This window comes from Bombina bombina, chromosome 2 (assembly GCF_027579735.1).
Source record: "Bombina bombina isolate aBomBom1 chromosome 2, aBomBom1.pri, whole genome shotgun sequence".
Lineage (NCBI taxonomy): Eukaryota > Metazoa > Chordata > Amphibia > Anura > Bombinatoridae > Bombina > Bombina bombina.
The window spans coordinates 910,028,038-910,050,397 of NC_069500.1; the positions used below are offsets into that span (position 1 = coordinate 910,028,038).

At 38.2% G+C, this 22,360-nt stretch overlaps 1 protein-coding gene across 2 annotated transcripts in view; it reads left to right on the forward strand.

The window, feature by feature from the left end:
• The window catches only part of ABCG2 (ATP binding cassette subfamily G member 2 (Junior blood group)), a 409,410-nt gene that overhangs the window by 132,355 nt on the left and 254,695 nt on the right, over positions 1 to 22,360 (forward strand). For both annotated transcript variants that reach the window (XM_053703301.1, XM_053703300.1), the window contains exon 2: positions 14,390 to 14,490. In XM_053703301.1, the coding sequence (XP_053559276.1) occupies positions 14,440 to 14,490 (51 nt within the window). In that variant the 5' untranslated portion in view covers positions 14,390 to 14,439. The remainder of the gene's footprint in view (positions 1 to 14,389; positions 14,491 to 22,360) is intronic.

A 22,360-nucleotide genomic window follows, 5' to 3' on the forward strand; every position in this document is an offset into this window, starting at 1 on the left:
ACAACGCGTTTCCCAGTCGTAATGACCACTTCATCAGGTGTATGAAAACACATAGAATGATTCACGACTTAAAAACTCTGTTCGGCGTCTATAGCCGTCTAGTGCGCGAGTTTGCCTAAAGCCAGTAGGCTGTCTAGCAGTAACCAGCTTCTATCTGATTGGGTAACAAAAAAGATGAATTGCAATACTTGGCACACCCCCATGAATTACACGGCTGGTGGCCGTGTATAGCCTAGACGGCTATAGATGCCGAATAGAGTTTTTAAGTTGTGAATTATTTTATGTGTTTTCATACACCTGATGAAGCGGTCATTACGACCGGAAATGCATTGTGTGATATTTGCAAATTTTTATTAAAAGTCTACATTGTTTTTAGACATTGGTTTCACAACTTTTTACTATTACCTGGAATCCGTCATAGCTAACTCTGTTTAGCTTCCATCTGCTGTTAATCATCTATTTGCAGCACATCGAAGATATATGGGAGGGGTCTGAAACATCAGCTACAGACTTTGTTAAGTCACTCAATGACAATAATATGGGCTTAATTTCACATCCAAAATTGGCAAGGAGATTATAGATTTCTTGGATTTGATTGTATATTGGAACTCAGAAGGGCTTGTATCTACCAAAACTTTTTTCAAGACAGTAGACACCAATAGCTACCTTAATTTTAGAAGGAACCATCATAAACCTTGGAAAAAGAATATTCCTTATAATCAATTTTGCAGAATTTGTAGGAACTGCACAGATTTAGCAATATATGATGAACAAGCCCAGATTCTGAAAAACAGATTTCTTGAGAGACAATACCCTAGAGAACGGATTGAAGAAAGCTATCTTAAGGCAAGAGAGAAAGATAGGTGGAAATTTTTTAATGTCAACATAAATAATAACAAATTGAAAGGGGACCAAAAAATTGATAACAGTAGACATAATAAAATACGGTTTATCACACAATATAATATTAATTACAATAAAATTAAGGGTATACTTCAAAAATATTAATTTATACTAAAAGGAGATCCTATACTTAAAGATTTGATTGATGAATCTCCAGTTTGTACTTTCAAAAGAGCCCTGACCCTCAAAAATAAATTGGCCCCTAGTAAGGTGGTAATGAGAAAACATATAACAACAAAAATATGAATAGGCATCCTAAAGAGAACTATTTAGTGTTAGGGAAAAGAGGATTCTATAAATGCAACAGACCGAATTGTGGTTTATGTGCATTCACCACAGGAAATAGGGTGAATTTTAAGTCATTCTCAACGATTTTGAGATCACGTCACATTTTACATGTGACTCTGCATTTCTGGTATATTTACTTGAATGCAAGTACCTCTGAAAAAGAGATGGGGTGAACATCTTAGAAACCTCAATGATTATTAAAAAACTAAGGTCAACCACAGTGTCCCCCGACATGGAGCTCGCTGCCATGAGGGCCAGCCCAACATTTTTAGGATTTTCCCTATTGAACACATTACCCCCAAATGGGGCAGAAACAGATTTGTACATTTGAGACAAAGGGAAACTTTCTGGATATGGAAAATGAAAACTATCAATCCCTTTGGTCTCAATGAACACATTGATATGGCAGCTTTAAATAAGGTATCATTTAGAACCTTTAAATTCATATAGGTACGTCACTAATTTCATACCCGTATAAGTTAATTTAATATTCCTGCTGTGTTCTGTTTTAGTTCTTCTTTATAATGAGTTTTCTACATATATCATAGAGGCTTTTGAAATCAGATTAGTTTAGGTACATACTATATCTGATCTGAGTACTGTTCATTTGTATAGATGGGTATTGACCATGTGTTTAAATTATCTGGATCCATACACTTTTCTAGATCCTCACATCGTTATGCTTTATGGTTATCTACACCCCATTATATTTGGGGGTTATACATCTTATTGATTTTTGTTGCGTATATTTATTGTCTCAGGTTACATCTTCATTTAGTTTATATACACCACCACCCTTCACAATAATAGTAATTTTCGACTGTTAGGTTTAGGACTGTCACTCATGAGTTTAATCCTGTTAGTTACTTTTAATAGGCAGGGCCTTTAGCCCACCTTTATGAGAGATAGTCTCTACATAACTTCCACACCACTGTGGACTCAATATATATCTTACTTCACACACCATCAGTGGAATAGTGTTTATACGTATTTCGCTAGCTCTATATATATATATATATATGCAGCATTTTCTTTCCTGTATTTGTAAGTCATGAGGTATGGTACGCTATTTGGATTGTATATTATATATACCTATTTATCCGGGCATTGTTATCTCCATTTATGTTCTCCAACATCTATTTACATATATATGTTTGTACAAGTTATTAGATTAGATCTTCACTATCATCTTAGTCTTGGTAGATAGATATGTTTACTAGCATTTTTTAGATATGAATTAAAAAACCAGTACATTAATAGCGGTTCATAATATCCAAGTCCATGTTTGATCCGTGTAGTTCTACCAAGATTTTTATATTTATATTGTTTTTTAGTCTATACTTGAGTGGTATTTTTATTATTATTAATTTATTATATTTTGATAATTGTACTTTTTAGACTCTATATTGGTTTTGATTTTTATGTCTGCATTATTTGAGCATTTATCATAGGACGCTACATGTATTGTAAATGTGCGCAAATTTGCCTCTATACAATGTCACGGCTTTGTCTGGTTTTGATACTTTCAAATCGCATAATAACATTATTTGCCAATTAATGTATCATTATATACTTTGCTACCAGCCGTGTAATTCATGGGGTTGTGCCAAGTATTGCAATTCATCTTTTTTGTTACCCAATCACATAGAAGCCGGTTACTGCTAGACATCCTATTGGCTTTAGGCAAACTTGCGCGCATGCGCCCTAGACGGCTATAGATGTGAATCATTCTATGTGTTTTCATACACCTGATGAAGCGGTCATTACGACCGGGAAACGCATTGTGTGATATTTGCATATTTTTATTAAAAGTCTACATTGTTTTTAGACATTGCTTTCACGACTTTTTACTATTACCTGGAATCCGTCATAGCTAACTGTGTTTAGCTTCAATCTGCTGTTAACTATCTATTTGCAGTACATCGAAGAGCTTTCTGACTGCATCCTATGCAACTCGGATGATCTCTTACAGACTCGATGTGAGCACAGCTCCTTCTGGAACATCGTTCATTATTAGCGAGAGGATAGCTTTCTAAATAGCTAATAAAGATCCAGCAGTATTGTAAGTATTGCTTGTATTGGGTGTGTTGAGACAAAGTTACACTGATTGTGCACTATTGTGGCGCCTCCTTCTGCTCTACCTCTAGACAGATTCCTACTCTTGTATCGCCATCAAGACTCTGGAAGAAGACTGCAGCCTCCTGTCTCTCGCAAAATATATAATTGTTCGTTCAAGCTACACAATAAGTACTTTGTTTGGCATACGTCTTTTATGGGACTTGTCATGGACACTGTTACTTACTGGTACTCACGTATATAATTAACACTTTATTCATGTCACATATATTTTTCATGATTATATGTCGATGGTATATATGTTTGACACTAGCGATGATTTTACTTTAATAGCACCTATTAATATCAATTAGAAATACCACTGTATCACTTTACAGAATATATATATATATATATATATATATATATGGGTTTTTGCACACAATTGTGTATTTTCTGCACACAAATCATTGGTGTTTGACACCATTCCACATTTCCACAATACATTAAATCACGTCTGTTTAGTTGACAGATTTGCACTTGCAAATAGGCGCATCTAACTATCATTAATATTCAATCTCCATGCAGTCAGCCTAAGAGATTTTGGTGTAGAAAGGGACCCTGAGCCAGCAGATCTCTGAGACAGGGTAACTTCCATCGAGAAGACAATGACCTCTCCACCAGATCCGCAAACCACGTCCTCTGCGGCCACGACGGAGCAATCAGAATAGCCGAAGCTTGCTCCTGCTTGATGCGGGCCACTACTCGAGGAAGAAGAGGCAACGGTGGAAAAATGTAAAGTGGGTTGAACTCCCAGGGCACCGCTAAGGCATCTATCAGCTCTGCCTGGGGATCCCTGGACCTCGACCCATATCTGGGTAGCTTAAAGTTGAGTCTGGATGCCATGAGATCTATCTCCGGCGTCCCTCATATGTTGCAGATCTCTGCGAACACCTCGGGATGGTGAGACCATTCCCCTGGATGAAAAGATTGTCTGCTGAGAAAATCCGCTTCCTAGTTGTCCACACCAGGAATGTGGGTAGCTGAGAGCGAACAATTGTGGATCTCTGCCCATTCCAGGATCCGAGAAACCTCCCTCATAGCTAGGGAGCTTCTCGTTTCCCCCTGATGATTTATTCTTAATAATATTAGCCATTTTAATGGGGACCGGGAAAGTCTGAGGCACCACCCTGTCCTCATAAACCCTATCTAGCTTAGGGATCGAAGGTTCCTCTGGAAGTTTCAGTTCAGGAACCTCCAGCATAGCAAGCACCTCTTTCAGCAGAAATCACAAATGCTCCATCTTAAATTTAAAATCTGGCTCCTCCGCAGACGGAGGTCTAGAAGTCGCCGATTCCGACCCAGAAAGAACGTCCTCCGAAAAGTCGGTGTCGTCATCAGCTGATAATCTGTCAGAGACATCAAGCGGAGTAGATGACCCCTGGGATGGATAGCTATGTTTCACCTTTCGCTTGTGCTTAGCAGGGTGTGGTAACGCACTGAAGGCCGCAGAAACCGCCGTTTGTATTAATCAGCAAAATCTGGCGGCCAAAGGGCCCCTCCCGCAGGAGGATAAGTAGTGCCCTGGGGAGCTGCATGTGCAATCGGAGATGAGTGTAGGGAACGCACCTCTCGGGATGGAGAACCCTCAGAGGTGGATGGCTCAGTTGTACTAAATATCTTATTCTTTTTAGATATTGCAATTTTATCGAAGCATGTGGAACAGAGTTGAGCAGGCAGCTCAACCGGAACCTCCTTACAATAGACACAGTTAATAGGTTTAGCTAAAGAGGGAGCATCCTCTAACATAACAGAGTCTCCATAGCTTATGCCTTTATTGTGCACTAGATAGAATTTAAATGGCACCTTTATATCCCAATGGCCGGGGCACTCACCACCTCCTATGACCTGGACCACAGAGAAACAGCTTTGTCTCTTCCAACCGCCGGTCAAAAAAGAGGAAGTTAAAGATGCCACACCAGGTCACATGGAGTGCCATGCAGGACCGCCCCTGCACTAGAGAGAAAACACGTAAAAAGGTCCGCATCAATCTCTCGCTAAGAAACTGACTGTTCACACACTGACAGAGCCTCATCACACACATGACGCAGCAAAAAAACACAATAAACAATATTATGCATAAAAAAACCCTGTTCAATAACTCCCTTTCTGAGGGTATTACCCTTGATTCTATATAGATAAAAGAGACACACTGTGACCCTGTCTTCTTACGTTATCATATGTGTATAAATTAAATAATCTTGCCAGAATCTACGCCGTGGAACAGGAGCACAGCCTTATAAGTGTGACAGGGTAGTAGTATAGCTCCTGACATGGACTTTAGAGTATAAAAGCAGGCAGCGAAACTCCTCAACGCTGATTGCTTATGGAGCTGTTAATCTGAGTCTGGATGGGTTTGCAGAAAGATTCTCCCTGCATCTCCGGAATCTAACATTTATCCATGCTCTCACTGAGAGGCTGACAGGACTACTTGGTGTCTTTGCCTACTCCTGGTGGCCAGGTTCTTAATTCCCACAAGTAATGAATGAAGCAGTGGACTCTCTTCCCATTAAGATGGAAATCAACATTTTATTACTTATTTCTCCTAGCCCCCACTGTGTACTTTCTTCTGCTGGCAATGTTTACATAATTTTTCTATATCCAACCCATATATATATATATATATATATATATATATAACACACAGGGACCTTGACGTGGTACCTGGGCTTGTGCCATTTGGCCAAATGTGGTAACTAACCCTTCCATTTTTGCTTTTGATCTTAGCTGAGAGTTTGTGAGTGCTGGACTTTCTCTGTATGTTGTATTAATTTGTTTTGTAATTTTCCGTATGGTTCTTGCACCCAGACCTGTCTGGGGTTAACTGTCTGTGACTCTTGGGGACAGCACAGCTTCCTGTGAGTGCCAGTGAGAACCCAGGGCTGAGCACATCTGGGATGTGTACCCGATCCGGTCTGAGAGTGCAGTCCCCTTCTGTGTTTTGTATATGTCTGGGGTGATTACATAAGCCTGTGCACCCTTCACTTGTTCCCAGTTTGTTGGATTGAGAGCTTGCATTGCATGGCTGTTTTAGGGTCCCAGGTTTTTGGAAGGGACCTTGACGTGGTACCTGAACTTGTCCCATTTGGCCAAATGTGGTAACTAACCCTTCCATTTTTGCTTGTAATCTTAGCTGAGAGCTTTTAATTGAGTTCTGGACTTTCCCTGTGGGTTGTATTAATTTGTTTTGTAATTTTCCCTATGTGGATACCTGAATATCAGACCTATATGAGCATGTTAGACATCCTATTCCCCAAAGCCATGGGCATTAATATTGTCCCTTTTCAACAGCTGCATCTCTTCTGGGAGGTCTTTCCACAAGATGTTGGTGTCTGTTAGCATTTGGGCCCATTCAGCCAAAGATCACTTGTGAGGTTAGGTACTGATGTTAGACGAAAAGGTCTGACTTGCAAATGGCTTTCCAATTCATCCCAAAGGTGTTCAGAGAGTTTAAGGTCAGGGCACTGTGTAGACCACTCAAGTTTTTCCACAGCAGACTAATCAAACCATGTCTATGTGGATCTCACTCTGTGCACAGAGGCATAGTCATGCTGGGAAAAGGCCCTTCCCCTAACTATTGCCGCAAAGTTAGAGGAACCCAATTATCTAAAACGTCTTTGTATCCTGTAGCAATAAAATGACCCTTCACTGGAATGAAGATGCCTTGCCTAAACCCTTAGTTTAATAATATAAGTGCAAGCGATTTGAAACGCACTGTTGAGACTATTTTTGGACTTAGCATGCATTAAGGTGGGGCCCCTATAAAACCAGATCACAAAGGTGCAATCTTGTTTGAAGATCTCCTAGGAAGATACAATGTTGCAAAGAATTGGGTTACTCTTTACTGTTTTATTACTGTTAAAATCCAGTGTAAGAAAATAGTCCTTTCAATAAAAACCCATAGTTGCTATCTTGTTTAAAGATCATAGCAAAATGTAAAAGGAGCTCTAACAAACAATAGAAATATATGCTATAAAAAAGTGACAATATAGCAATTGACAAATGGTGCTCGTTATCCCTATCATGCCAACATACAATTGATATTCAGATTGTTCAGCAGTGGTGTAATTATAAATGGAATGCAATAGGTTCCTATGGAACTAGCAATTGCATGATCCTGTTAGCGTGAATTAAAATCAAAGATTGAAAGAAAAAATTAAAAACCTGCCAATTATAGATGTTGGTGTCTTGATGTGACTTTTGGAGCATGCCCATCATGCCAAGATACAAATGGCATTCATATGGTTAATTAGTGATGATGATGGATTCAGATTACAATAGGTTAATGTAATTCATGTAAATGAGTATTTACCCTCTAACATTGTGAATTTACCAGTAAACTGCTATCTGATTTTAAAACTGACTTTGCACCAACCAGTAAAAAGTTTATTTCAAAGAGTAAAACATTGGGTGAATATTTAAATATCAGTAGTAATGTATTTAGTAGGGATGCACCGAAATTTCGTCCGCAGAAATGTTTTGGCCAAAAATAACATTTTCGGTTATTTCGTTTTTTTTGCCTGTTATTTCCGGTAACATTATTGTGTAGCATATTTTAAATTTGATACTAGCCTAGAGTTGCTGTTTGAGTTCATTACTTGACTTACTGTTTTGCATATAATAGTTTTCTAGTACTATACTTATTTGGATAATTAAAAAACAACAACTATGAAATCTGATTCTGTTACAAAGAACTAAATAAAGAATAATACAGTATATTGATATTCAATATTGTTTCAAGTAGGGATGCACCACAATTTAGGTTGCAGAAACATTTTGGCCGAAAATGGCATTATCCTTTTTTTTTGCCTTTTTATTTCTTTCATGTAATTAGCAAGAGTCCATGAGCTAGTGACGTATGGGATATACATTCCTACCAGGAGGGGCAAAGTTTCCCAAACCTCAAAATGCCTATAAATACACCCCTCACCACACCCACAAATCAGTTTTACAAACTTTGCCTCCTATGGAGGTGGTGAAGTAAGTTTGTGCTAGATTCTACGTTGATATGCGCTCCGCAGCAGGTTGGAGCCCGGTTTTCCTCTCAGCGTGCAGTGAATGTCAGAGGGATGTGAGGAGAGTATTGCCTGTTTGAATTCAATGATCTCCTTCTACGGGGTCTATTTCATAGGTTCTCTGTTATCGGTCGTAGAGATTAATCTCTTACCTCCCTTTTCAGATCGACGATATACTCTTATATATATACCATTACCTCTGCTGATTCTCGTTTCAGTACTGGTTTGGCTTTCTACAACATGTAGATGAGTGTCCTGGGGTAAGTAAGTCTTATTTTCTGTGACACTCTAAAGCTATGGTTGGGCACTTTTTTATAAAGTTCTAAATATATGTATTCAAACATTTATTTGCCTTGACTCAGGATGTTCAACATTTCCTTATTTCAGACAGTCAGTTTCATATTTGGGATAATGCATTTGAATATATCATTTTTATATTACCTTAAAATTTGACTTCCCTGTGGGCTGTTAGGCTTGCGGGGGCTGAAAATGCTTCATTTTATTGCGTAATTCTTGGCGCAGACTTTCTTGGCGCGAAATTTTTTTTTCTGTTTCCGGCGTCATACGTGTTGCCGGAAGTTGCGTCATTTTTGACGTTTTTCGCGCCAAAAATGTCGGCGTTCCGGATGTGGCGTCATTTTTGGCGCTAATAGCATTTAGGCGCCAAATAATGTGGGCGTCAATTTTGTCTCCACTTTATTTAAGTCTCGTTATTTTTTGCTTCTGGTTGCTAGAAGCTTGTTCACTGGCATTTTTTCCCATTCCTGAAACTGTCATTTAAGGAATTTGATCAATTTTGCTTTATATGTTGTTTTTTCTATTACATATTGCAAGATGTCCCACGTTGCAACTGAATCAGAAGATACTACTGGAAAATCGCTGCCTGGTGCTGGAACTACCAAAGCTAAGTGTATCTGCTGTAAACTTTTGGTAGTTGTTCCTCCAGCTGTTGTTTGTATTAAATGTCATGACAAACTTGTTAATGCAGAAAATATTTCCTTTAGTAAAGTACCATTACCTGTTGCAGTTCCATCAACATCTAATGTTCAGAGTGTTCCTGATAACATAAGAGATTTTGTTTCTGAATCCATTAAGAAGGCTATGTCTGTTATTCCTCCTTCTGGTAAACATAAAAAGTCTTTTAAAACTTCTCTTTATACAGATGAATTTTTAAATGAACATCATCATTCTGATTCTAATGATTCTTCTGATACAGAGGATTCTGTCTCAGAGGTTGATGCTGATAAATTGTCATATTTATTTAAAATGGAATTTATCCGTTCTTTACTTAAAGAAGTCCTAATTGCATTAGAAATTGAGGATTCTGGTCCTCTTGATACTAAATCTAAACGTTTAGACAAGGTCTTTAAATCTCCTGTGGTTATTCCAGAAGTTTTTCCTGTTCCTGGTGCTATTTCTGAAGTAATTTCCAGAGAATGGAATAATTTGGGTAATTCATTTACTCCTTCTAAACGTTTTAAGCAATTATATCCTGTACCGTCCGACAGATTAGAGTTTTGGGACAAAATCCCTAAAGTTGATGGGGCTATTTCTACCCTTGCTAAACGTACTACTATTCCTACGGCAGATGGTACTTCCTTTAAGGATCCTTTAGATAGGAAAATTGAATCCTTTCTAAGAAAAGCTTATCTGTGTTCAGGTAATCTTCTTAGACCTGCTATATCATTGGCTGATGTTGCTGCAGCTTCAACTTTTTGGTTGGAAACTTTAGCGCAACAAGTAACAGATCATGATTCTCATAATATTATTCTTCTTCCTCAACATGCTAATAATTTTATCTGTGATGCCATTTTTGATATTATCAGAGTTGATGTCAGGTTTATGTCTCTAGCTATTTTAGCTAGAAGAGCTTTATGGCTTAAAACTTGGAATGCTGATATGTCTTCTAAATCGACTCTACTTTCCCTTTCTTTCCAGGGTAATAAATTATTTGGTTCTCAGTTGGATTCTATTATCTCAACTGTTACTGGTGGGAAAGGAACTTTTTTACCACAGGATAAAAAATCTAAGGGTAAAAACAGGGCTAATAATCGTTTTCGTTCCTTTCGTTTCAACAAAGAACAAAAGCCTGATCCTTCATCTTCAGGAGCAGTTTCAGTTTGGAAACCATCGCCAGTCTGGAATAAATCCAAGCCTTCTAGAAAAGCAAAGCCAGCTTCTAAGTCCACATGAAGGTGCGGCCCTCATTCCAGCCCAGCTGGTAGGGGGCAGATTACGTTTTTTCAAAGAAATTTGGATCAATTCTGTTCACAATCTTTGGATTCAGAACATTGTTTCAGAAGGGTACAGAATTGGTTTCAAGATAAGACCTCCTGCAAAGAGATTTTTTCTTTCCCGTGTCCCAGTAAACCCAGTGAAAGCTCAAGCATTTCTGAAATGTGTTTCAGATCTAGAGTTGGCTGGGGTAATTTTGCCAGTTCCAGTTCTGGAACAGGGGCTGGGGTTTTATTCGAATCTCTTCATTGTACCAAAGAAGAAGAATTCCTTCAGACCAGTTCTGGATCTAAAAATATTGAATCGTTATGTAAGGATACCAGCATTCAAAATGGTAACTGTAAGGACTATCCTGCCTTTTGTTCAGCAAGGGCATTATATGTCTACAATAGATTTACAGGATGCATATCTGCATATTCCAATTCATCCAGCTCACTATCAGTTTCTGAGATTCTCTTTCCTGGACAAGCATTACCAGTTTGTGGCTCTGCCGTTTGGCCTAGCTACAGCTCCAAGAATTTTTACAAAGGTTCTCGGTGCCCTTCTGTCTGTAATCAGAGAACAGGGTATTGTGGTATTTCCTTATTTGGACGATATCTTGGTACTTGCTCAGTCTTCACATTTAGCAGAATCTCATACGAATCGACTTGTGTTGTTTCTTCAAGATCATGGTTGGAGGATCAATTCACTAAAAAGTTCATTGATTTCTCAGTCAAGGGTAACCTTTTTGGGTTTCCAGGTAGATTCAGTGTCCATGACTCTGTCTTTGACAGACAAGAGACGTCTAAAATTGATTTCAGCTTGTCGAAACCTTCAGTCTCAATCATTCCCTTCGGTAGCCTTATGCATGGAAATTCTAGGTCTTATGACTGCTGCATCGGACGCGATCCCCTTTGCTCGTTTTCACATGCAACCTCTTCAGCTCTGTATGCTGAACCAATGATGCAGGGATTACACAAAGATATCTCAATTAATATCTTTAAAACCGATTGTACGACACTCTCTGACGTGGTGGACAGATCACCATCGTTTAGTTCAGGGGGCTTCTTTTGTTCTTCCGACCTGGACTGTAATTTCAACAGATGCAAGTCTTACAGGTTGGGGAGCTGTGTGGGGGTCTCTGACAGCACAAGGGGTTTGGGAATCTCAGGAGGTGAGATTACCGATCAATATTTTGGAACTCCGTGCAATTTTCAGAGCTCTTCAGTCTTGGCCTCTTCTGAAGAGAGAATCGTTCATTTGTTTTCAGACAGACAATGTCACAACTTTGGCTATGAAAGAAGTATCTCGAATTCTGGTTTGGGCGGAATCCAGCTCCTGTCTAATCTCTGCGGTTCATATCCCAGGTATAGACAATTGGGAAGCGGATTATCTCAGTCGCCAAACGTTGCATCCGGGCGAATGGTCTCTTCACCCAGAGGTATTTCTTCAGATTGTTCAAATGTGGGAACTTCCAGAAATAGATCTGATGGCTTCTCATCTAAACAAGAAACTTCCCAGGTATCTGTCCAGATCCCGGGATCCTCAGGCGGAGGCAGTGGATGCATTATCACTTCCTTGGAAGTATCATCCTGCCTATATCTTTCCGCTTCTAGTTCTTCTTCCAAAAGTAATCTTCAAGATTCTGAAGGAATGCTTGTTTGTTCTGCTGGTAGCTCCAGCATGGCCTCACAGGTTTTGGTATGCGGATCTTGTCCGGATGGCCTCTTGCCGACCGTGGACTCTTCCGTTAAGACCAGACCTTCTGTCGCAAGGTCCTTTTTTCCATCAGGATCTCAAATCCTTAAATTTAAAGGTATGGAGATTGAACGCTTGATTCTTGGTCAAAGAGGTTTCTCTGACTCTGTGATTAATACTATGTTACAGGCTTGTAAATCTGTATCTAGAGAGATATATTATAGAGTCTGGAAGACTTATATTTCTTGGTGTCTTTCTCATCATTTTTCCTGGCATTCTTTTAGAATTCCGAGAATTTTACAGTTTCTTCAGGATGGTTTAGATAAAGGTTTGTCCGCAAGTTCCTTGAAAGGACAAATCTCTGCTCTTTCTGTTCTTTTTCACAGAAAGATTGCTAATCTTCCTGATATTCATTGTTTTGTACAAGCTTTGGTTCGTATAAAACCTGTCATTAAGTCAATTTCTCCTCCTTGAGTTTGAATTTGGTTCTGGGGGCTCTTCAAGCTCCTCCTTTTGAACCCATGCATTCATTGGACATTAAATTACTTTCTTGGAAAGTTTTGTTCCTTTTGGCCATCTCTTCTGCCAGAAGAGTCTCTGAATTATCTGCTCTTTCTTGTGAATCTCCTTTTCTGATTTTTCACCAGGATAAGGCGGTGTTGCGAACTTCTTTTGAATTTTTACCTAAGGTTGTGAATTCCAACAACATTAGTAGAGAAATTGTGGTTCCTTCATTATGTCCTAATCCTAAGAATTCTAAGGAGAAATCGTTGCATTCTTTGGATGTTGTTAGAGCTTTGAAATATTATGTTGAAGCTACTAAGTCTTTCCGAAAGACTTCTAGTCTATTTGTCATCTTTTCCGGTTCCAGAAAAGGCCAGAAAGCTTCTGCCATTTCTTTGGCATCTTGGTTGAAATCTTTAATTCATCATGCCTATGTCGAGTCGGGTAAAACTCTGCCTCAAAGGATTACAGCTCATTCTACTAGGTCAGTTTCTACTTCCTGGGCGTTTAGGAATGAAGCTTCGGTTGATCAGATTTGCAAAGCAGCAACTTAGTCTTCTTTGCATACTTTTACTAAATTCTACCATTTTGATGTATTTTCTTCTTCTGAAGCAGTTTTTGGTAGAAAAGTACTTCAGGCAGCGGTTTCAGTTTGAATCTTCTGCTTATGTTTTCATTAAACTTTATTTTGGGTGTGGATTATTTTCAGCAGGAATTGGCTGTCTTTATTTTATCCCTCCCTCTCTAGTGACTCTTGCGTGGAAAGATCCACATCTTGGGTAGTCATTATCCCATACGTCACTAGCTCATGGACTCTTGCTAATTACATGAAAGAAAACATAATTTATGTAAGAACTTACCTGATAAATTCATTTCTTTCATATTAGCAAGAGTCCATGAGGCCCACCCTTTTTGTGGTGGTTTTTGATTTTTTGTATAAAGCACAATTATTCCAATTCCTTATTTTATATGCTTTCGCACTTTTTTTCTTATCACCCCACTTCTTGGCTATTCGTTAAACTGATTTGTGGGTGTGGTGAGGGGTGTATTTATAGGCATTTTGAGGTTTGGGAAACTTTGCCCCTCCTGGTAGGAATGTATATCCCATACGTCACTAGCTCATGGACTCTTGCTAATATGAAAGAAATGAATTTATCAGGTAAGTTCTTACATAAATTATGTTTTTTTGTAAAATTATTGTAGCATATTATTGTTGTAAGATGTTTTTTGTCCAATTTTAGTGTGCTACTTTCAATAAAAGTGTAGTTATTTTATTTTATTGGCTTGCAGTTTTTCAATTCAGATTAATACATTAAATAGTCTAATTATGCAAACAATTATGGGGGAAAATAAGACATTTTCGGTTTCAGTGCATTCTGGATTTTCGGGTTCGGTTTCGGTCCAAACTTTCATTTCGGTGCATCACTAGTATTTAGATTGCCAGTATATGTGAAATATTGAAGGGTAGTGTATTTTTTTTTTATTCACTCTATAGTAAGTAGGTTGGTGAAGACAACAACGCATAACATTCTCAAGTTAGTTGCAAAGGATGACAAAATGTTCCTACCCTTATTTCATGTTCTTAGTAAAGTTTAATAATTTGAACAAATAAAAAACTGTTCATGGTATTCTTTTGCTTCTTTCTCATATAGGATTGATCACATCTAGAAGCAACTACAACTTAAGTACACAGGAGAAGAAAATGTTTGAACCCAATGTAAAATATCTGCCATGCAGCACTACCGATGCATTGGTAAGCAGATTCTACTACACATTACTCACATGCATTATATATTGTTGTCCTTTCATATAAAACAAATGCATTTTGGGTTTGAGAGAATCAGTGGGCTTATTTTCCACACTATATTTTACATATGTACATTTATATATTGAGGACTGCACCAATATTAGCCTCATAATCTTTGATATAAAAACAAATGGTTGCTTCTCTGTCTTTTTGGTATACACAACTGAAAAATGATAGAGCTGCTGCAAATAACCCATATAATTGCATTTTACATGTAGTACAACAGCATGATCTACACAGCATTCTTTTAGTGCATCCGTGTAATAATAATCTCGTGAAATTCCAATTTTTTAGATTAGATTTACTATGCTCATTTACTGGGTGACAAGTACAGTTTGCATTTTTGCTTTACAGTTTTGAGAGTATTTTAAAGTGAAATGCCCTGAAAGTAGGTTTCTGGCTGCTGCTGTTTTATTAATTATTAGAAAAGTCCCCTACTACTGCAAAAGTACCAAGAGCTCATGATTATCATTTTACAGCACAGATGGCATGGTGTTTTAATGATTCAGGTTCCAGGAAGCCAATTTTACAAAGCTCAAACATCTTCTGTAAGGTTTTAAAAGCACTGTGATAAACCACATGGCCAGCTTACAAATGGCGCGCTCTTTATCGCATTTGCTCGCGCGCAAACACTGCTGGAAGTAAACTTATAATGTGCAAGGGTTAGCGCATTTTACAAGTTAAAAGTAATTTGTTTGCACATGAGTGAAACACGCAAAACAGTAAATACTCAGTAAAATGCATTATAAAATATTACAATTTAATAAAAATGATTTTTCATGTTTTAAGGTACTTGAGTGGAAAGGGCTCCAAAATTGAATAAAAATTATTTTTCACAGGGTGAGTGAAGGAGTGTATATTAACAGGAGATTGGAAATGTCACTTTTTTCCCTTCTAACAAAGTGTTAATTTGTTAGCAGCTCACCACAGCTGATTCTTATTAAATAAGTTTGATCCTTTAAATGCTGCTCTGTAGAGAAAATCAGTGTCTCATTGTGCAGGCTTACTCCAGAGAGGGAGGAGGTGAGACCTTACTGTATGTCTGAATGTATAGTTGGCAGATTCAAGAGACTGGTGAGCAAACATTGTTCTATTCTGCTTTATTTGATTTGTTTTGTTAACTGGGAAAAGCCTAGCTGCCCAGTACTGGTAAGTAAGTAAGTAAGGAAATATTGCATGTGTAGTTAGTCTCCCAAAGAGGAGTAGGATTTTGTTTGTTTTATGTTTGATTTAAAGGGGAAGTACACCCCATGTTTGAAAACTACTGATAAAAATAAAACAGCCTAAAAGCTATATTTCGTACTGAATTGACTATTCCTGGAAGGTCTTTGCCACAATATGTATGTATAAATATATATATATGCACATATACACTGACGTTCAAAAGTTTGGGGTCACTTAGACATTTCCTTATTTTCCATGAAAACATACATGAAATTAATCTGACAAAGAAATATAGTCATTGACAAGGTTAGTAGCAATTCATTTTAAGAGTGAAATAATTGTGTCCTTCAAGCTTTGCTTTTATCAAAGAACCCTCCATGTACAGCAATTACAGCCTTGCAGACCTTTGGCAATCTAGTTGTCAATTTGTTGAGCTAATCTGAAGAGATTTCACACCATGCTTCCTGAAGCACCTCCCACAAGTGTGATAGGGTTGAGACCTGATGCTGGCCACTCCATTAAAGACAATACCAGCTGACAGCTTCTTCCCTAAATAGTTCTTGCATAGTTGGAGCTGTGCTTTGTGTCATTGTCCTGTTGTAGGAGGAAATTGTTCCATTCAAGCGCCGTCTACAGGGTATGGCATTGCATTGCAAAATAGAGTGATAGCCTTCCTTCCACCACTGGCAAGGTAAGGCAACAGGAGACCACAAGATCCAAGAAATCAAGAAATTAACATTTATTAAAAGATATATATATATATATATATATATATATATATATATATATATATATATATATATATATATATATATACGCCATAAAAAGGACAACATTTAGCATACAGTACCAGTGGTGGAGTGGGATTCACAAAGGCGCTTATTAGTGAGATTATTTTACTTACCTTTTATTTTAACCCTTTGAGGGCTAACAATGGCTCTGAGCTGTCGCAAATCTTCCCAGTCAGGTGCTGACGACGGCTCAAAACCCACTGTTGGAAAGATAATCACCTAACCTTTCCCACTGTAAGTCTTGGAGATCTGAAGAAAAAAATAAAAAAGTTAAAAGAATATATATTAACCCCTTCTCAAATCCAGCTTAGCACCCAGGTGGGAAATTGCTTAGCACTCAAAGGAGTATATTTATCAAAGCCTCAACTATGCTGCATTCGCCGGCACCAATACGCTCGCCTAACATCGTGGCCGTGGACCTGAATACGCTCTCCATATTTATAAAAAAAGACAGCAAAAATCCGTGCACCAAGTACTGGGCGATGAGCTAACAGTCATTGATCTCGCTGCTATTCGGCTTTTTACCAACTTTATTTATACCCTGTCACTAAACGCCGCCACTATACTAAAAAGTTAACCCCTATCCCGCCGCTCCCGGACCCCGCCGCCACCTAAACGTATTAAACCCTAAACCTCTGGCCTCCCACATCACTACCATTAACTAAACCTATTAACCCTTAAACCGCCAGCCCCCCACATCGCCATAAACTAAATTAAGCTATTAACCCCTAAACCTAACAACCCGCTAACTTTACCTTAAAATTACATCATCCCTATCTTATAATAAATTAAAACTTACCTGTAGAATTAAAATAAACTATATTAAACTATTAATTAACCTACCCTGACTATTATACTAAAATTACATTAAACTAGCAATTAAATTAACTACATTACATATTAAAAAACCCTAACCTTACTCAAATTATTTAAATCTACTATTACAAATTACTAACTTACAAAAAAAAATAAACACTAAGTTACAAAAAACCACAGTATCAAAAATAAAAACGACTTACACCTAATCTAATAGCCCTATCAAAATAAAAAAGCCCCCCCAAAAGAAAAAAACCCCTAGCCTACCAATGGCCCTTAAAAGGGCCTTTTGCGGGGCATTGCCCCAAAGAAATCAGCTTTTTTACCTGTAAAAAAAAAATACAAACACCCTCCAACAGTGAAACTCACCACCCACCCCCCCCAAATAAAAACCCTATCTAAAAAACCTAATATCCCCATTGCCATGAAAAGGGCATTTGTATGGGCATTGCCCTTAAAAGGGCATTTAGCTCTTTTACATGCCCAGACCCTACTCTAAAAATAAAACCCACCCAAAAAACCCTTAAATAAACCTAACACTAACCCCCGACGATCCACTTGCAGTTTTTTTAAGTTCCGCTTGAAGGATTAATCCAGCCGGCAAGAAGTCTTCATCCGGGCAGCCTCTTCTATCTTCATCCATCCGGCGAAGTCTTCATCCACGCAGCCTTTTCTATCTTCATCCATCCGGCGTGGAGTGGGTCCATCCTGAAGACATCCGGCGCAGAGCTCCTCTTCAATATGGTCGCTGCCATAAACTGGAATTTGAATGCAAGTGACGTCATCCAAGATGGTGTCCCTTGCATTCCTATTGGCTGAAAGGTTCCAATCAGTCAATAGGATTAGAGCTGCTAAAATCCTATTGGCTGTTCCAATCAGCCAATAGGATTTGAGCAGTTCTCATCCTATTGGCTGATTGGAACCTTTCAGCCAATAGGACTGCAAGTGATGCCATCTTGGATGACATCACTTGCATTCAAGTTCCAGTTTACGACGCCAACCGTATTAAAGAGGAGCATCCGCGCCGGATGTCTTCAAGATAGATCCGTTCTGCACCGGAGGGATGAAGATAGAAGAGGCCGCCCAGATGAAGACTTCTTGACCGCTGGATGGATCCTTCAAGCGGAACTTCAAAAACTGTAAGTGGATCGTCGGGGGTTAGTGTTAGGTTTATTTAAGGTTTATTTGGGTGGGTTTCATTTTATAGTATAGAGTAGGGTCTGGGCAGGTAAAAGAGCTAAATGCCCTTTTAAGGGCAATGCCCATACAAATGCCCTTTTTAGGGCAATGGGGAGCTTAGGTTTTTTTAGATAGGCTTTTTATTGGGCGGGGGGTTGGGTGGTGGGTTTTACTGTTGGGGGGGTATTGGTATTTTTTTTACAGGTAAAAGAGACAATTTCTTTGGGGCAATGCCCCGCAAAAGGCCCTTTTAAGGGCTATTGGTAGTTTAGTTTAGGTGTTTTTTTTTATTTTGGGGGAGATTTTTTATTTTGATAGGGCTACTAGATTTGTTGTAATTCGTTTTTATTTTTGATACTGTGTTTTTTTTTAGTAACTTAGTGTTTGTTTTTGTAACTTAGTGTTTATTTTTTTGTAACTTAGTGTTTATTTTTTTGTAACTTAGTAATTTGTTTAGTAGATTTAAATAATTTGAGTAGGGTTACATATATATTTTTTTTTAATATGTAATGTAGTTAATTTAATTGCTAGTTGTAATTTTAGTATAATAGTTAGGGTAGGTTAATTAATAGTTTAATATAGTTTATTTTAATTCTACAGGTAAGTTTTAATTTATTATAAGATAGGGATGTTGTAATTTTAAGGTAAAGGTAGCGGTTTGTTAGGTTTAGGGGTTAATAGCTTAATTTAGTTTATGGCGATGTGGGGGGCTGGCAGTTTAGGATTAATAGGTTTAGTTAATGGTAGTGATGTGGGAGGCCAAAGGTTTAGGGGTTAATACGTTTATTTAGGTGGCAGCGGGGTCCAGGAGCGGAGCGATAGGGGTTAATACTTTTTTTTTTTTTAGGTTGCGGTGATGTCGGGACGGCAGATTAGGGGTGTTTAGACTCGGGGCTTATGTTAGGGTGTTAGGTGTAAATGTAACTGGTTTTCAACCATATAAATCAATGGGATATCTGGCAGCATCGAATATGAGCTTTCGCTGCTTTCAGACTTCCATTGATTCCTATGGCATCCGCAGCCTCCAGGGTGGCGGATTGAAAACCAGGTACACTGGGCCGGAATAGCCGCGAGCATACCTGTTAACTATTTGATAACTTTTAAAAAGTGTCAAATATTGCCGAATGTGTATTCGGAACATCTGTAATGACGTAAGCATCGATGTGTGTCGGATTAAGACTGGCGGATCGTATGTTATGTAACAGATTTCAACTTTTGCCGGTCTGTAGGATTTGATAACTAGGTAGAATCAAGCTCGCCACAATTACGCTGCAGAATTCCAGCGTATTTGTGGTTGACGGCTTGACAAATTTCCACCAGAGAGTAAAGGTTATCTGCAATTGAACATCTGAAGTTCAGGATATTTGTGCAAATTCAAAGGACTATATAATTATTCATAATTTATTATTTGAAAGTGCATGGTGTTATACATTACGCTTTTTATTTTTCAGTACACTTCACTTGTAGTTGTATTTGCACACTACTGTAAGTGATCATTACTGTTTAACTTGTCATGTATGTTATATCATTAAAAAAAGTATGTGTACTTTTTTTAAATTTATCCATGACATGGTTAAATTTGTGTCTTTAATATGCTTGTATTATATTGGTCGGCTCACTGGGATGTACTTTTTATTTTTTTTATTTTTTTAGTTTTTAACCCCTTAAGGACCGGGCATTTCAGACAAAAACTTCCCTAAAAGACCAGAGCATTTTTGCCATCACTGCATTTAAACAGAAATAGAGCCTTTTTTATATTTACCTATCAAAACTATATATTTATTTTTAGTAGACAACCCAAAATATTGATCTAGGCCCATTTTGGTATATTTCACTCTACCATTTCACCCACAAATGCGATCAAATTTAAAAAAAAAAAAAAAAAGTTAACTTTTTCACAATTTTAGGTTTCTCACTGAAATTATTTACAATCAGCTTGTGTAATTATGGCACAAATGGTTGTAAATGCTTCTCTGGGATCCCCTTTCAGAAATAGCAGACATATATGCTTTGGCGTTGCTTTTTGGTAATTAGAAGGCCGCTAAATGCTGCCGCGCACCACACGTGTATCGTGCCCAGCAGTGAAGGGTTTAATTAGGTAGCTTGTAGGTAAGTTTGCAAATCTATTTCTGCAGTGCCCCACTGGTGGAGCATGCAGAGATAGCGCATTCTCGCTATTTTGAGCGAGATCGCGGCAGAGAGAGGCCCAGAACTGCTGCGTCATTTTATTGTAAGTATAGCTCCATACAAAATATATAAAAAATAAATTATATAACTTCAAAAAGTTTTATTAAAAAAAAAAGAAAAGTGGTACATTACATGACCTGTTTCAAGATACAAATATAATACCAGGGCTTGCGAATGGTGTTGAGAAGAGTCCCCATTGCAAGACCATTATTATTCCGGTCGTATGACCACTTATCAGTCCCAAGATGCAGTAACCGAGAGGTTAGCACAATTAAGTCTTGAATGAGTTGAAATCTTACCTGTGGGATTAATCCCTGATAAACATAATGTACAATAAGAAAACAAAATTATTTTGTGCATAAACATAACTAAGGTTGATACCAGAAGAGACCAGAAATAAGGAGAGAGAAGAGTATATGCAAGAGGAGAAAGACAATACGAGCCTGAAGAAGAAGGAGGCCGGTTGGGGAGGAAGCCAACTACTTCAGTTGTGTTGGGGGGAGGGTATCAGAGTGTCCCAGTAAAATTTTACATCCTGGAAAATGACTAAATTTCCAGTTCTGTAGTATGCATATTCCTCCATAGAGATGCAAGCAGAGGTATTATGAGTCCACTCATGTAGCGTGGGGATCTGAGAGGTTTTGCAAGTGCTACTGAGGACAATTTCCCCCAAATTTTGCATATTGTCCTCGGTTTGTAATTGAATAGTGCAATTATCAGTGTTTGGATAAAGGAGTTCTCCATTATGCCCTTAAAAAAATATTTCACACTTTCCCAGAAGGGACATAAGATTTTTCATTGCCACCATAAATGTGACATACTGCCAGTCGGGATGAACCTTTTTTTATGACAATTCTAATAAACATTCAATCAGTATCTGTGTGTCATATGACATTCTAAGTTCAGCCCTTTGAAAGCTCTTAGGATGCCTATGTAGAGAGTGGTTGGGACAACTCTTTATGTCACAGCCCAGCCAAATGAGGAAATTAAGTGTTTGTCATTATGACCATAGAGCACTGATTTAGCCTTGTAATACTTATACCACACACAAACCAATGATTTAACCAATTTTGTGCTAGTGATATTTAGATCAGTAATATGTTTATACTTTCATTGTGCTGGTAACATATTGTAATGCCCATGTATGCAAGTGATTTAAACTTTATGTTCTAGTATTTAATAGAGCATTTCTTTTTTGACCCCTTAGTTAAAGTAAGACATTAAGGTTCCCGCTTGCACTGACACTGCTGGACTACTGCTCTTTGCGCACGTAGGGTAGTGCGCATATTACAAGTTGAAAGTAAATGTTTTCCACTCATGCACTAGCCTGACGCACGCAAAGAGCAGACGTTAGTTTTGTTTTTCCAGGTACTGTTAGGTTGTTGTTTTTCAGGTACGGTTAGTTTTTTTTTTTTTGGGGGGGGGGGAACTTAGGGGGTGTTGGGTTAGCTGTTAGTGGTTATTTTGCAGTGGGGGTTTACGGGTTAATAGAGGAGAGTAGAGGGTTAGTTTGCGATGTGGGGTCGTGGCGTTAATAGTGTAGAGGGGTAGTTTGTGATGGGGTTATGGCAGTTTAGGGGTTAATAATGTAGAGGGGTAGTTTGTGATGGGGTTGCGGCAGTTTAGGGGTTAATAATGTAGAGGAGTAGTTTGTGATAGGGGTTGTGGCAATTTAGGAG